General features: G+C 36.9%; 1 protein-coding gene across 3 annotated transcripts in view; it reads right to left on the reverse strand.

The window, feature by feature from the left end:
* LOC123565002 (40S ribosomal protein S24-like) overlaps window positions 1–17,512 on the reverse strand; it is a 146,029-nt gene extending 128,517 nt beyond the window's left edge. Inside the window, exons 1-6 of one of the 3 annotated variants that reach the window (XM_045358983.2) lie at window positions 17,429–17,512; window positions 13,148–13,216; window positions 12,376–12,585; window positions 10,174–10,284; window positions 9,694–9,708; window positions 7,735–7,819 (exon numbers count right to left, since the gene is read on the reverse strand). In XM_045358983.2, coding sequence (XP_045214918.1) covers window positions 9,703–9,708; window positions 10,174–10,284; window positions 12,376–12,585; window positions 13,148–13,216; window positions 17,429–17,431 — 399 coding nt within the window. In that variant the 5' untranslated portion in view covers window positions 17,432–17,512 and the 3' untranslated portion in view covers window positions 7,735–7,819; window positions 9,694–9,702. Of the gene's footprint in view, window positions 1–7,734; window positions 7,820–9,693; window positions 9,709–10,173; window positions 10,285–12,375; window positions 12,586–13,147; window positions 13,217–17,428 lie in introns of those variants that run through there. The other 2 variants (XM_045358984.2, XM_053537604.1) reach the window with 2 other exon arrangements.
* Between the last annotated feature and the right edge of the window lie 464 nt (window positions 17,513–17,976).

Raw genomic sequence — 17,976 nt, forward strand, 5'->3', positions numbered from 1 at the left:
ATATATTATTGTAGGTATAGGCTTCATTATCTTTGTTTGGAGATTGATAAACTCTGGCAAATGTTTTTGTTGTATATACAATCTGTTTTCGAATGCGGATAAAATGGCGATGAGGCGTGTGGTCTTCGTGACGATTTGATCAAACATTGTGTCTGAAATCATTCGTCCTCCTGATATATGTGTGGAAGTTGGCAGTTACTTTGGAGAACAGGTTTGTACTGATACAGAATCCAGGAACGCTGGTTAGGTTAACTGTCCGCCGTTACACAACTGAAATACTATTGAAAACGGCTTTAAAACCCAAAATAAACAAATTAATCAATACATGTACTATGAAACGTTTTTCTTGCTCTTGCACAGGTAATGCCACAAGGACAGTCCGACAGTGTGCTTAGCAGTATGGACTTTCAACGTACGCAACATACATGAATATATATAGGCCTTTGAGGAGCTAACTCAAAACATGTTTTGAAAAGGATCGTAGTATTGGAATAGTGGAAAACGACATGGACAGCGCCCACCTGTTGTGAGCTTACAGTGTTATAGGGTATGGACATTTAAGCGGTCGACGCTTTCAATGTTTCTTGACAAAGATAAACTAATGTATAAGAAATACAATTGATGGTTTACTATATTGTAATGTGCTTATTTCATGTTGTTGGTTAAGGTTTCATCTGCTGTTCTAGGTTTTTATTCTAGAATTTATTGCGCCCATAATAAAATTTACAACGTGAATACGACGGATAAGTGTATCGGGTAATTGTACTGTCAAGTTTAAACAGTACAGTCTATATCATGTTCTAGAAACTGGCCTTTCCTCTCTACATAAAATTCAAGAACAACCTTGATATTGACACTAAAACTACCGTTGAGCCTTTTAAATTCCATTGTTGGAGACAGTTAAAAATTTTGACTGCCAGTAAAGAATATTCATTGATAACATTTCTCTTACACTACGTTTTTTATTTGCTTGTTGGTGTTTGCTTTGTCTAGCATGTCTAACAAGCAGTATATCCTACTGTGGAAGACTGGCCGCTCTCAACGTGAGATTTCCATGAATTAAAACGTTGGAGAAACAGTGATATGCTACTACTGTCAAAGTATTAGGACAGTTAAAATGGTTTATCATAAATAATATGTTTTTGGTTCGTTGGCTTATCAGAATGCATTTGAGCAACATACCTTAAAATGTAGGGACATTATGCATGGTTTTGAATTGGCTTTTTTTTTTTCATTATTCTCTTGAAGGTAAAAGGTAAAGGTAAAATTTATTTACCGTTGTTTTGTGAAACAATGAAATAAGCTCTATAGAGCTTTTGAGTGACCCTATTTTCAGAACAGTTAAACCCAATTATACCTTACCCCAAGCAATTTTCTGGTACACATGTACAGCCAGGTCGACTGAGGCAATCGTGATAAAGTGCCTTGCCCCAGGACAAATCGCAATGGGAGTAGCAAGGAATCGAACCCGGTGCCTCACCTCCGTAGGAAAGCGTCTTAGCTCTCTCGACCCCCTTTTCGCGTTACTGCCCACTTTTCGTCTATGTATGCATATCATTTACGCCCACTTTCTGTTTTATTTAAAGATGTATGCATGTATGAAATTCGTTATAAATTAACCGTCTTAGAATAAATACCTTCACAACCTATAATAAGAACAAAAAAATGTAGATGAATAAACTGCAAGCAATTTATATTATCAATCACTTTATAAGTTACCGTGATTTAACATGCTAAACGTAAATATTTAAGGAGAGAGTTTCAAATAAGCTTTCAGCTTCCTACTCAATCCTGTATGCTTTTTTGATATATATATATATATATATATTATATATATATATATATATATACATATTGTAAATGAATTGTGATTAATAAAATATTGTTTAAACCAAATACGTTCACAAGAAACTGAAAGTAAAGAATGTACCGAAGTACTAAAATCCGGACGGACAAGGGCAAATCTAAGTTATTGGGACGAAATTGTCTACAAGAATGGGTCTTTCTTCAAAATTAAGGCAAAAGTTATGAAACCACCCCATTCAGTTGGTACTATCAAGTGCATTCAGTTCATAAATGTACCACAAGCTTACTGAGAATCGTTAACAAGGCGTCTAGGCTAATGCTGGGGGTATCGCAAAAGCGAACTCGAGTGACTTTTGTCATGGCGATCTAACAAAAGCGGGTATATTTCATGAAACACTAGTTCCATAGATATGCTGACCTTGTGACATATGATGTGGTAGATCATTTGGAACAACTTAGGTTCACATAAAATCAATTTAACAGAGAGCTGTTAGCAGAACATGTATGCCCCTGTGATGGCCAAACCAATTTTCAGTCATATTGTTCTGTGACCTTGTAATCCCAAATAGTTTCAATTTGGTCTTAATGCACTGTGGCCTTTGACAATCAAAACAATAGAGATCATCTATTAACCACAGTAATCATCCAGACAGTAAGCGCAAGGATTATCGAGTTTCGGAGAAAAGAAAACACTTTCAGTCTAGAGATCGCTGTGATCTTGACCATCTGACACCAAATTACTAGTGGTCATCTGCTTTGAAGTGTGACGATTGAGCGAAAGCTGTTTATAGTCGCGTGGTTATGTTGACCTTGACCTATGAGGTACTAACCCAATCACTACTGGTTCAACTAATGATCACTGTCAATAAACATGATGGTTGGCTGCAATAGTGATCATCTACTTGGCATGTCCAATCATCCCATTAAGTTTCAACATTCTGGACCTAGTGGTTCTCAAGGTGTGAATTGGGGACGGTTTTCAATGTTCAGGCCCCTGTGACCTTGACCTTTGATCGAGTGACCCCAAAATCAGTAGGGGTCATCTACTCTGCATGTCCAATCATCCTATTAAGTTTCAACATTCTGGGTCAAGTGGTTCTCAAGTTATTGATTGAAAAGAGTTTCCAAGTTCAGCCCCCTGTGACCTTTGATGGAGTAACACCAAAAACAGGGGTCATCTACTCCAAAGTCCTATGAAATTTCAACATTCTAGGTCAAATCGTTCTCAAATTATTGATTGGAAATGGTTTTCCATGTTCATATCCCAGTAATCTCAACCATAGATTCACAGTGACCCCAAAGTCAATAGGGGTCGTCTACCCTGCATGACCAAACATTCTTTTAAGTTTCAACATTCTGGGTCACATGGTTCTCAAGTAATTGATCAGAAATGGTTTTCCGTGTTCAGGTCCCTGTGACCTTGAACTTTATTAGAGCAAACCCAAAATCAGTAGGGGTCATCTACTCCGCATGATCAATCATCTTATGAAGATTCAACATTCTGGGTGGTGACTGGAAATGGATTTCCATGTGCTGTTCACTGCAACCTTGGCCTTTATTAGTGACCCCAAAATCAATATGGGTCATCTACTCTGCATGTACAATCATCCTATGAAGCTTCGATATTCTTGGTCAAATGATTCTCAAACTAGAGCTGCTTTTGAGAAAAGGGCATGTCTCACACAACTGCTTAATCATATAAATAGTAAGTCAGTCTTTATATACTGTTTACTCACTAAAAATATACCTTTGAAGAGTAAAAAGGGTAATTTTGGGTAATTTAAGGGCCATAATTTCGAAGTGCCTGGGCCAATTTGGCTAGTTATCGAACTCGGCCAAGGACTTGTGGTCAAACACATTTTGTTAAAAGTTTGGTGAAGATTGGATGAGAAATTTCTACTTAGAGAGTGCGGACAAGAGTAACAAGAGCTCCACCAAGCTGGGCAATATACGCCCGAAGGATTACACCAAATTTAAAGAACTTGACTGTTGTAGCCCAAAGGAGTGGAACAACAAGAGGACCATGATGGTCCTGAATCGCTCACCTTCTCCACATGACCCAATTTTCATGAAGATCCATTGAAAAATATGGCTTCTAGAGAGGTCACAAGGTTTTTCTTTTATTTGACCTAATGACCTAGTTTTTGAAGGCACATGACCCAGTTTTGAACTTGACATAGATATTATCAAGGTGAACATTCTCACCAATTTTCATGAAGATCTCATGAAGAGTATGGCCTCTAGAGAGGTCAGAAGGTTTTTCTATTTTTATACCTACTGACCTAGTTTTGACCACACGTGACCCAGTTTCAAATTTTATGTAGATATCATCAAGGTGAACATTCAGACAAATTTTCATGAAGATCCATTGAAAAATATGGCCTCTAAAGTGGTCAAAAGGTTTTTCTATTTTTAGACCTACTGACCTAGTTTTTGACCGCAGTTGACCCAGTTTCGAACTTGACCTAGATATCATCAAGATGAATACTAAGACCAACTTTCATACAGATCCCATGAGAAATATGGCCTCTAGAGAGGTCACAAGGTTTTTCTATTTTTAGACCTACTGACCTAGTTTATGACTACACGTGACCCAGTTTCGAACTTGACCTAGATATCATCAAGATGAACATTCTGACCAATTTTCATGAAGATTCATTGAAAAATATGGCCTCTAGAGAGGTCACAAGGTTTTTCTATTTTCAGACCTACTGACCTAGTTTTTGACTGCAGTTGACCCAGTTTCGAACTTGACCTAGATATCATCAAGATGAACATTCAGACCAACTTTCATACAGATCCCATCAAAAATATGGCCTCTAGAGAGGTCACACGGTTTTTCTATTATTTGATCTACTGACCTAGTTTTTGACAGCATGTGACCCAGTTTCGAACCTGACCTAGATATCACCAAGCTGAACATTCTGATCAATTTTCATGAAGATCCATTGAAAAGTACGGCGCCTAGAGAGGTCACAAGGTTTTTCTATTTTTTGACCTACTGACCTAGTTTTTGACCGCAGTTGACCCAGTTTCGAACTTGACCTAGATATCATCAAGATGAACATTCAGACCAACTTTCATACAGATCCCCTGAAAAATATGGCCTCTAGAGAGGTCACAAGGTTTTTCTATTATTTGACCTACTGACCTAGTTTTTGAAGGCACATGACCCAGTATCGAACTTGACCTAGATATCATCAAGGTGAACATTCTGACCAATTTTTATGAAGATCCATTGAAAAGTACGGCCTCTAGAGAGGTCACAAGGTTTTTCTATTTTTAGACCTACTGACCTAGTTTTTGATGGCACCTGACCCACTTTCGAACTTGACCTAGATATCATCAAGTTGAACGTTCTGACCAATTTTCATGAAGATCTTGTGTAATATATGGCCTCTAGAGAGGTCACAAGGTTTTTCTATTTTTAGACCTACTGACCTAGTTTTTGAAGGCACGTGACCCAGTTTCGAACTTGACCTAGATATCATCAAGGTGAACATTCTGACCAATTTTCATGAAGATCTTGTGAAATATATGGCCTATAGAGAGGTCACAAGGTTTTTCTATTTTTAGACCTACTGACCTAGTTTTTGAAGGCACGTGACCCAGTTTCGAACTTGACCTAGATATCATCAAGGTGAACATTCTGACCAACTTTCATAAAGATCCCATGAAAATTGTGACCTCTAGAGTGGTCACAAGCAAAAGTTTACGCACGGACGCACGTACGCACGTACGGACGGACGACGGACGCCGCGCGATCACAAAAGCTCACCTTGTCACTTTGTGACAGGTGAGCTAACAAAAGGAAAACTTCAAAAAACAAATCTTAAGTCCACAAAAAAATATTCAAAGTTCACACAAAATAATCCTTATCAGGTACAGGTATGTAAAAATACACCTAAACATTAGAGGTATCATCCATGTTGTACCACAGGAAAGTGGTCTTGGTTTTTCTCTACAGCCAATAATAAAAAAGTTTCAAAATAAGCTATTTATAGTAACATAAAAGGGAAGTTACTCAAAAAAAAAAATTATTGTAAGTGAACAATAAAGAGATCTGCCAAATAAAAACAAGAGCACTGCAATGCAGAGCAATATACACAAAGCAGTCATATATGACCTTGACCTTGAAGCTAGTCAATCCGGAACATGCGCTCTACACATCGTCTCAGTGTGGTGAACATTTCTGCCAAGTTTCTTTGAAATCCTTCAGGAGTTACAGAGCGAACACGAAACAAACTTATATGACTTTTGACCCCTAAGTGTGACCTTGACCTTGAAGCGAGTCGTCTGGAACATGCGCTCTGTACGTTGTCTTGGTGTGGTGAACATTTGTGTCAAGTTTCTTTGAAATCCTTCAAGGGGTTCAAGAGTTACAGAACGGACATGAAACAAACTGGTATAACTTTTGACCCCCAAGTGTGACCTTGACCTTGAAGCGAGTCATCCGGAACATGCGCTCTGCACGTTGTCTTGGTGTGGTGAACATTTGTGTCAAGTTTCTTTGAAATCCTTCAAGGGGTTCAAAAGTTACAGAGTGAACACGAAACAAACTGATATGACCTTCGACTCCTAAGTGTGACCTTGACCTTGTAGCAAGACATCCAAAACATGCGCTCTGCACGTCGTCTCGGTTTGGTGAACATTTGTGTCAAATTTCCTTGAAATCCTTCAAGAGTAACAGAGCGGACACGAAATTGCTAATGGACAGACGGACACCAGCGTCAGAATATAATACGTCCCTTTGTGCGTATAAAAAGATGGATTTTTCGGTAATACAAGGGCCATAACTCCAAAATGGCTGGGCCGATTTGACTAGTTATCAAACTTGCCTGAGGTCTTATGGTCAAGCAAATTTTGTTAAAGTTTGGTAAGATCAGATGAGAAATGTTCGAGTGCAGACAAAATTTGTGACAGAAAGACAGACTGGAGTAAATCGATACGTCTCCCACACCACTGTGTGGTGGGAAACGTAATTACTGATCGTAAATGGTTTTCCATATTCAGGCCCGTGTCCTTGACCTTTATAAGAGTGACCCCAAAATCAATAGCCATCATCTACTCTGCATGACCAATCATCCTATGAAGTTTCAACATTATGGGTAAAGTGGTTCTCACTTTATTGATCGGAAATGGTTTTCCATGTTCAGGCCCCTTTGACCTTTGATGGAGTGACCTCAAAAAGGGGCCATCTACTCTAATCCTTGTGTGTGTCAGTGCTATACACTGGGCACGTTAAAGAACCAGGTTGTCTATTCGCAACGAGCTAGGCTAAGTTAGCCAGACAAGCCTGTATCTGATTTCTGATCTCTCTGTCGTGGGGGCTTTGTCTCACTCTGTCCCTCTGGTCAGAACGCTCTGTGTCTGTACTAGTAGAGGATAAATTATGCGCCCTGTGTGGCTGCATTTGAACTATGTAAAGCACCTTTGAACGTAAAATTGATCATGAAAAGGGCGCTATATAAATCTGGTATAATAATAATAATACTCCATAACCCCTGCCACCCTATAAAGTTTGAAGGTTCTAGGTCAAATCGGAAATGTGTGACGGACGGACAAGGCAAACACAATATGTCTCCGAGTGGGGTGGGGGGGAGACATAACAATTCTATGAAGTTTCATGACTGTAGGATGAATACTTTCTGATGCATGCACCACACAAATTCAGATGGACAGACATTCGGACCGGAGTAAACATCCCCGCGTACACCCCAACAAAATTTGGGAGGCACAAGAAATGAGTGCAATAAAATTTAGATTAAGCTGTAGACAAAGAGTAAGACAGCTATTCATATACTTTATGTAGTCAAGCCAACAGTACGTCTTCCTCCAAGTTTTTGAGAAAGTATAATAAATACTTTCTCTACTCATGAAGAAGAGTATCAGTATCTTATCTGCTTCCAGAACAAAAACAAGACATCATTCAGATTTTTCTCTTTATGACACGAATATGTACATGTAAAACACACAGACGTCCATGTCAGCATGTGCACATTCCAGATGTTTACTGAAATACAAATAGAGAAAGAATGATTAATTGACAAACAATCTGACGGAATTAATAAATTATCTCCTAGTACAACAATTAAAAATGTCTTTTTCATCTGTATTTTTACAAAATCCTTCAACAATACTACATTACAGATTATCCTGATATTAAACTGCAATTCTATGGTTCCAATCTCTAAATTTTAAAGCCTAAACATAAGCAAGCAAATTTTGGATTTAATTTTCATTAATTCTGTTTAAATGACTCGTATACAAACAAACAAAAACGTGCTTTTGGGAGAAAGTGCAGAACTTTCAGGGCAAGTAATTATTCTCTATCTTCAAACAAGGTGCCCTTATTGCTAAACAGTACTAAATGATGCTGTTAATTTCACACACATATAAAGTTGAAATCACACTGCAAAGTCTGAAGGGTTTAAAGTGTCGGTATTACATTCGGGTGTTAAGGAAAGTCAATAAGAAAAGGCAAAACTGTCCTGTCTGAGCACAGTAAAATGGCAAAATAACCTTTCTGCATCTACGTTCAGAACAGTGAAGACACAAATTTTATTTTTCAAGCAGACCAAAACAAGAGTATTTCTTTACTTAAACAATATTGTGAAGACAGTGTGCAACTGTCGTAATTTATAGTATTAAATGAAAATCAGGGATATCCGATATTTTATATATTCTGCTATGCTTTTCTAGTATTTTTTGCCCAAAAGAGAAAATTGCTTTTTTGCAAGGCCTAAAAGACATTGTTCGCTCGAGGTAAAGCTTCCATTAATTAGTTCTTTTTTTTATTTTATAGAAAATCAGAAATACCATTGTTACATAAGTTTGAAACTTAAATCAACTACTGTTACAAGTGTTTCTTTTTATTAACAGTACAGATAGGAAATAATATCACAAGAGACAGTGTTGAAAAAGTATATGCCCTATAGTTCGTCTTTAAATTTATTTTTTTTTTTTTTTTTGGTTAACTTGAACATTTTGCTTCACAATGGAAAATACATCTAGGGCAGGAGGTTTTAGCTAGTAAGAAATAGGCTACCATAAGCAAACAATATCACTTATTACGCCTAAAAACTAGAGAACTCCAAAAGGCATTGCTAATTAATTATCATTTGAGGTCCTTTATCTCGACTTTTTTATCCCCAAAGATCCAAAAATACATGATAATACTTGGAAATACTCTTATTTTCAATATAATGTTTACTTATATTAAGAAAGATGATGACAAAAAGACTACAATCTTCATATTTATTGATAAAGCTATCAAAGCTTTAACTACATCTATCACTCGATGTTCTAAGTGTATAAGTAGCAAAGCAAAAACACACGGGAAGAAGAAGGAAAAGTTCTGGTTATGACCTTAAAAGCTCATCTGAATTATGGAATGCCTGCTCACTTTTGACATTGATGCCATGCTAGGTTTTACTTTCCTTACAGATTAGCATCCACTGATAAGGTGTAGTTAATAAAAAAATATTTTCCTGTGGTGTAACAAATTTATCTTGAAATGTGTCTTTTTGAAAATTGTACAACTAAAGAACTCTCTATAGCATTCACTGAATTCATATTTTTTCTCGATAAAACGTTTCCCAAGACCAAAAACCCATTTCAAATAAATGAACAGCAGATCGCAAATATACATTAATTTTGTAAAAGGGAAAATGAATGTAAATTGCACTCCTTTTATGGTTGCAATGCTGGAGAAGATGCCATTTAAACCTTCCGATAGTTTCTACAACTCTTTTAACAGTCAATGTATAATGTGTATATAGTTGTTGAAAACAGGCAGACAAAGGTGATCACAGTTCATAAAGTGAGCAGCTGGTATTATTGTGCACAAAACTAATTTCAAAACACACTTTCTAATTAGCACTTTACCTGAAGAATTTACTTCTGTAAACACAAATGCATTATAAATTTACCGAATGAGCTTAGAATCAAGGATTCAGGATTACTGCAATCGCTTTACAATTACTACAGTTTGACAACAGGCTTTACTGCTTTGTATAGGTAAATAACACAGAGACACCAGTAGTATCAACAAAGTTAGCCATATTGTTTTCAATTCATGCATAAGATTGATTTAAAGTTGGCAAGAGAGCAAACAAGTACAACATAAGCTCATGTGAGCTTTAGAACCCACTAAATGTAACTAAGTATCAATATCCCTTGTACCTGGACAATGTTTACTAAAGCAAACAGATGAAAAATCATTTTAAAAGGTTCTCTCAATTGTTGTACTGAATTACAAAATTAGAGACAAGGAAATCCTCCAATTCTCTATCTTATAATGCTTATAAAAATGGCCTTCAAACAATAGAATCCTAGACAGTGAAATCGGAGAGAGACCATAATTACCTTCTTGCCAGTTCCAACTTTTGCTTTCTTTGTGCCTCGGACTTTCTTCATTCTGTTTTTCTTTTCTTTTCTCTGTTTTCTACCAGTTCTCTTTATTTCCAGTAATCCATGCTAAAACATTGAAAACATTGATATACAAAGTCATTACAGTAACCAAACAAGAATTCTGCTGTTCAGTCTGGACCCATGCTGGTCGCAAACGCAATATGTTGGTTTTCTCATGGTGCAGCTCAATTTTCTCATTTTATGAATTATCATTACATAAATCATTCTGGATGTAGAAACAATGTAGCTGGCACAAAAAAACAACACCAGCTTCACGGTATGCATTAGACTTTCCAGAGGTGACAACAAATCGAAACAGTTGATAAAATAACAGACAGTGGTTATAAGTGACCTTTAACTTTAACGTATCGAACCCCAAATAATACTCGCAACACACACACCACAGCAAAAATTTGAAGGCAGAACATCAAAGGATTCTTACTGTGTGGAAACTATTTTCAGTCTTGGTCATTTTGTTCCTACCTTTGACCTAATGACCCTTAAACTACAGGGGTCATCTACTACAGCCAATCATCCTATCAAGCTTGACAATTGTAGAATGAAGTATTCGTAAGCAATTGCATGGAAACCAGACCTGTCCCATTATCAGCGTCATCCTATGGCGTTTAAGGACTGCAGCAGGTGGGTTTTGTTTTAAATCTGATTTGGGTTTGACAGTGCACCAACAGGTTACATGTATATGTATATGGTGTTAAGCGTGACTTTTTTTTGTATCGTAGCTCTTCTCCATCAAATTAAACTATATGTATCACTAATGGAAATTATTACCCAAAGATCCTGCTTCCACACAGGGAATTTAACATTTTGTAATCACGACTTTAGACCTTCAAATGTCACCATGACATCTGACCTAGTGAACCAGACTGTGTACCCTGCATGTAGTCATGACAAGGTAAACAAGCGATGCTAGTTTTATAAAATCCTATCTACAGGTAAGATATGGAGTGGACACAAATCTGAGCAATCAGATTTCTGACCACTAAGTGAGACCTGAGTTTGGCCATAGCGACCAGGGTTGTACACTCAACATGTCATCTTTTGTTTGTTTGTTTTGGGTTTAACGCCGTTTTTCAACAGTATTTCAGTCATGTAACGGCGGGCAGTTAACCTAACCAGTTTTCCTGGATTCTGTACCAGTACAAACCCGTTCTCCGCAAGTAACTGCCAACTTCCCCACATGAATGATCAGAGGTGGAGGACTAATGATTTCAGACACAATGTCGTTTATCAAATAGTCACAGAGAACATACGCCCCGCCCGAGGATCGAACTCGCGACCCAGCAATCCGTAGACCAACGCTCTTACCTACTGAGCTAAGCGGGCGGGCTTCAACATGTCATCTAGACAAGGCGTAAGCAATTAATGCCAATTCATTGAAATTTAATCTAGTGGTTTAGAAGATGTAAAGTGGAAACAAATTTAAGCTACCTGTGACTTCTTTGATTCTGACCATGGACCTATACTAGTGACCTGGTTTGTGTCTTGATGAGATAAACAACTGATGCTAGTTTTATGACAATCGCATCAGTTTAGAAAATACAGAATGGACAGATATGATGATATTATACAGCCTTATAAACACTGGGGTATAAATATGAGGTAAGGAACAAAACTTTATTCTCTGCTGTAAAAACAGATATAAAAAAACGTATGTTCAGACCCTTAGTAGTAGTCGTCTCTTACAATCATATAAGAGGGTAAGACAGTGACTCGATTTGTAGTAGTTAATGAGCAGGAATCATTTTCAGTCTAGAGGTCACTATAGTATAATCTTGACATTTGACCTAATGCCCCCAAATATGACTTTGATCATCTACTGACATTCATTCCATGAATTTTTGTGACTGTTGGTCAAACCTTTCTTTAGTTATTTAGCAGAAACCACCTTCAATCTAAAGGTTTAGTAGAGTTAAAAATAAATCTAAAGTTTCAGTATATGAATAAATCCAAGACTTGCTACAGTACTCTGAAATTCTAAAAAGTTCCATATTTTGCCCTGATGTAGACAGTACAACTTGACACTTTTAAAAGAACCAACATATATAGTAAATAACTTAACACTGATAAAATACATATAAATATGTAGAACACAGTTTGTGACAGGAGGCACTTCTGATGTAATCCAAGAAAACTCACTCTGGCCAGTCTGTATTTTGGTTCAAATTTTTTCGCAAAGTCCAAGCTGTCATATATCAGGGCGAAGCCCGAGGTTTTGCCACCACCAAACTGTGTTTTGAAGCCGAAGCAGAAGATGACATCAGGTGTGGTTTTGTACATGCGTGCAAGCTTTTCTCGCACCTCTGTTTTAGCCAGTGTGGCTTTGCCGGGATGGAGACAATCTACAACCTGTGTGTATTAAGAGATTACAATTAAAAATCATTATACTGCAGAAAAGAAAAACACCATTCCTAATATAACTTTAACTTAAAACTCTTTCAACTGATTCATCATCATATTATGTGCCAAGGTTAGTAGCTAAGAACACCGAATAAAATTATTTATTATCAATAATGAAGTGTAAAATCAGTTAAATTTTACGTGAGCCGCGCCATGAGAAAACCAACATAGTGGCTTCACAACCAGCATGGATCCAGACCAGCCTGCGCATCAGCGCAGTCTGGTCAGGATCCATGCTGTTCGCTTTCAAAGCCTATTGCAAATAGAGAAACCATTAGCGAACAGCATGGATCCTGACCAGACTGCACGGATGCACTGGCTAGTATGGATCCATGCTGGTCGCAAAGCCACTATGTTGGTTTTCTCACGGTGCGTCTCAAGTATTCTAATGATTACTCTTTCAGCATTGGATTGACAAGTGAGTCCTACAACCGTCTTCTGATATGCACAATGAAATTTGGTTTGAATACACGGAGGAATGAAATGACAATGGAATCAGCATTGTACTCACCATCTGCTTCCGACATAGCAGACGATTGGTCATAAATTTTCTGGTGCGAATTGTTGCTGTGTTGTCACTCTGAAATGAACAAGAAATATGTTCGGATTCCATTTCATTAACTTTTTGTTCACTCCCAATTATTTAACACTGTTCATAATTTGAAGCAATGTGATAATGAAGTTTTGGGGGCACTACTACATCTCTACCAGCGAAATATTTCAGTTATCCCCGGCGATTTCAGCTGCCAAACGAAGTGATAAAAACCCGGAACACATCCACTATCCGGAATGAAATCGCCGAGGATAACTAAAATATTTCGCTCGTTGAGACTTGTACTGTGTATTTCAAAGCAATTTATGGGGTCAGTTTAGTATTTATGGAAGGCTTTAAATGTTTTGAAGGTGCGATCATGCAGGTAGCGGCTGCAAGTGCATAAACTCCGATTTTGGAATGTTCTACAAGTTTGCCGAGTAGCTTCGAAGTTCTCATAGCGTTACACTGGCATAGTTCACCTTTTCAATGTATATGATACTGTGACCGGATTTTTGGTCATCGATTTTTTTTCATTTCACTAACATATAAAAAGTATATTTGTGTGAAAAAAAAGGATTTTTTATATTAAACAAAAAATATACACTGGACCCGTGCCTGTGATCAAAAGGGGATTCCATTCCTCATTGATTTACAAGTGTAAAAATTATCAAATGTTCCAAAATTACGAATTTTCTGTACACTGTTGAGGTAGAGAGGGATTCTGCCCTACCACGAAAATATCTCAGAATCAGTTCTGACGTCAAATTATTTGGCTCCTGTATGGTGTATCATGTGTATACTACAAAAAAGGGCATTCTTTTTAAAACACACATTCATCTACGCATAAAAAACGAATGAACATCAAAACAAACATTTCAAGGTCTTTTTACTATAAATCAGAATAATAGCGAGCTCGAGATCGAGCTTTATGGTAACACAAGTATACTTTCACACTAGGTGATGGATTTGAAAAGTTTCATCGGAAGTTGTTAAAACGCGCACCTTAGCGGACAGGTGCTCACAGGAAATACTTCTTTCTGCAGTGAATACAGAACTTCATTCGATTGCTGAAAATTATTCATTAATAAAAAATAATGCAAGAAAGATTTCTGGTTGTTTGGAAAAATATTATTTTTATTTAAAAGATCAAGTATCGGCCAGAAAATGAAAAAAAAAACATTAATAAGCATAAAGCCACGGGAATGCCGCAAAGACATCACCCTGACACCGGCTTCCCATAAATTTTGCAACGTATGATATTCGCTGTTACAGGTATGATGACACTAAATGTAGACATTATTTTCAAGTGAATAGGTTCTCGCGAATTCTTTTGAGTAGTGAATAGTTTCTTTGTTACATATAAATGATGCATATATTTTTTAGCTAAATCTGATTTTTTTGAGCTCGCTTTTGAGGTTTTGCCTTATTTCATATTATTAGGGGATTTATCCACGGTGCGAAGCGCCGGGGATGAAAATCCCGAGATGGTAACATCCAAATATAGTTATTCGTCTTTGTTGTCTGTATATACTGAGGCAATTTTTTCGATGTTTTCCGGTTCCGGTTTTTATACACACCGCAGACTGGTTGTCTGCATGAACATCTGAGCACCCAGAATCAGTCAAAGAAACTGGTAAACCGCGCTAATGTTACAGCGTAAGTTTAGTATGGAGTCATTTTAGCCTGTATTTTCAAAAATTGCTATTTTTCTACCCAAAATGCGCATTTTATGCGAAAGAAAAATGTACATGAATGAGTTTATTTTGCCTTGTTTTTACGCTTAGAAAACATCGAGACATGGAAGAGGAATCGCTTCAGCATGCCCACTCATTTTTAAAGTTGAGGGTACATGTACCCCCTGCTTTTGCAAAATAGGGGTACACTTCAAAATTTGGGGGTACACTACATGGCAGATCTGAAAAGTTTCTATTTAACTACTGGAATTTGTATATTACATGTTTTTGTTTGTTTGTTTTTTGTTGTTGTTTTCTTCATACAGAACTCTCGTGGGTGGGGTATAACAGATGAGATAATTTTAGAAAATGTAAAATGTTTTTCCAAAGTTAAGATAGGAAATTCTGAATCAAAACACCCCTCCCTATATTATACTAAATATATATAATTTTTCAGCAAGGTTCATGTATTCCCAATTTCGTGAACGGAACACGATTCGTCCGAAATAACATACAGTCAACTGAAGACTGGTAAAATTCGTCCATCAATAATAAATGGCCAAACTATTACAGATATGCAATGTGCAGAGCTCCAGATAAGCTTTTGGTGCAATTGGGTATTTACCCATCACTTTTTGTCTGAATTGGGTATTGGAAATTTGAATTGGGTAAAAATAATATCATTACCCAGCCTTTTCAGAAGTAATTGGGTATTTGCTAAAACCAATTGGGTATTTTACCAATCTCGCACTAACAATTGAGTATTTTTTTGCTTACAGTATACATGGTATATATCATTAAACAGGATTGACTAAGTATTTTAATGGCGCCCTTCAATGTTTAATACAAAAATGTATTTAAAATTGTAATGAATGTTTCATACTGTTGTTTTCTTTTTCACTTTTAATGCAGTCTGAGATCAGTTCATCCACAATATCCCGAACGATGTGGTCACCGCAATATGCATTCTCCCAAAAGATGTCATCCAGTATTGGTGACACTACATCGTCACAAACAGATAACTGTCATTGTTGAACAGCATAATATCCCACTAATTTGTTTGTTTGTGCTGCAACAATGTTTTTTCCTGCAACCTCTTTACATTTTATCGGCGTAAAATTGTTTACAAAGCGTCCAAATAACACCGATCAGCCGACTGAATGGTCCTGTTATTTTTCCGATAAATTGCAACCTGTTCTGCAGTAACGTATAACCAGTCAGTCAAATCTAGCGTTAAAGTCTCGTACCCGTTCTAGTTATAAGGAAAATGCGATACGCAAGCTATTTTTTACGAATTGGGTATTAGGAATTTTAATTGCGTTTCAGTATGCACACTGTATGAATTCAATTGGGTTTTCTGCAATTTTAATTGCGCAAATACGCAGCTTATCTGGAGCTCTGAATGTGTATCAAAATTGCAGTTAAATATCGAAAAATAAAATACTGTTAACCTTTTGCTGAGTTTATTAAAGCTAAAATGCCTTTTTGCATTTCGTATCCATCCTTTTTTTGCACACGACCCGTATGACGTCAGACTAAAACATTTACCAAACCCCTCTATACAGCTGACAATTACGCCGACAATTCGGTGATGGAAACGAAATTATAACGTTAGTGGACCAGATCTGCGTTTTAGACCATACCAAACAATTGGCAAGTGCGCGATGAAATAAACAGCGATATTGCAGCTGAACTAGAGTTCCGAATCTCTGCGTGCATGTACCCCCAAAAAGTGATTTTTATGCGTGCATTTGATATTTTGTACGTGATTCACGTACTGCAGTGCGTGAATGGGCATGCTGTCGCTTTTACACGCTTCCGGTCAAAATTTTAGTATTTTATGATTTCTTTTGTTAGTTTTTTACCCCAATCAGAGTAAAATACCCCGAACGAGCTAAATTACCCCGATCGGGAGATGTGCCCAGCCTGAGTAAGGTCGTCAAGTTTCTGCGTGGAGTGCAAACAAATAAAAAAGAATCCTAAAAGCTAGTGCGAGAACGCTGAATGACGTCACCGTCACGGCTTCCGTAAATTTTGCAAAGTATGATATTCGCTGTAAGAGGTATGATGACACTAAATGTAAACTAGAGTTTAGAGCAAAGTTTCACTTTCTTGAGCGTTATATATTTCTTTCTAAGCGGATATATAAAAGATAAATCCCCAATGCTAGGCGGTGCCTTAATTCATATTACCCTTCATTCAGAATAACCTTCGTTTTCACAAATTTGAACGTCTGAACGACGATAAAAATTAACCAATCCTCATTTCCCCAAAAAACACGCTATACCCTTTAGCACTGTGTGCACCACAAAACTCTAGACGGAGGGCAACTTTAAGTGCACCTCCCTCTCCCCAACTCCATACCTAAATAAAGTTAGGGGACACAATTTATTTTCCAGGAGTTATAAAGACAGACTGATGAGCTAATTTAGGGCACTTTTTTCAAACTTCGGCGTAAGTCCGTGGTAAAATATAATGAGCATGTATAAAGAGATGTCTTATAGCTATTATTTTCTAATTTTTATCATAGATAGACTATAGAATCTTGTATGATACGATTGATTTAAAATGCAATGTTATTTACCATGGTTCATAACTATTGACAAACCGGAAAAGGAAGTTGCGATATTTTCAGGGTCTATCTTTGCGTGACTAGGTAAACTGAAGCCGTGTTCGATGTATTTACAGTCAACTAATTTCTCTTAATGTTCAAGAGTACACTTTCTGCAAATAATGTAAACACAAAAAGTCATTGTCATCAAATGAAATTACATATTTTAAGGTAGTGGTTGTAATTACAACATTTTCAGGTAGCTGATAGGTAATGACTCTCTGCAATGTGTTTTAAGCAATTCAACATTCTCTGGATGGAACTATCATGATCAGTCTTTCCATGAAAAACGAATAAATGCTGAAAAAGCATATGGAGATTACTTTATTTGATGATTTTCGTTACAGATCAACTGCCTTAAACAAACTATAAGGTGTTTTATAAGTTGTAGTGAGGCCCTGATAGCTTTTGTTCTTTTTTATTTTTTTTTTTTTTTTTTTTTTTAGTTCTGTTTATTTTAATATTGTTGTAAACAAAGTAAGCGGGTAAGTTTAGATATCAACATTAATTTACAACTTAAA

This window comes from Mercenaria mercenaria, chromosome 2 (assembly GCF_021730395.1).
Source record: "Mercenaria mercenaria strain notata chromosome 2, MADL_Memer_1, whole genome shotgun sequence".
NCBI lineage: Eukaryota > Metazoa > Mollusca > Bivalvia > Venerida > Veneridae > Mercenaria > Mercenaria mercenaria.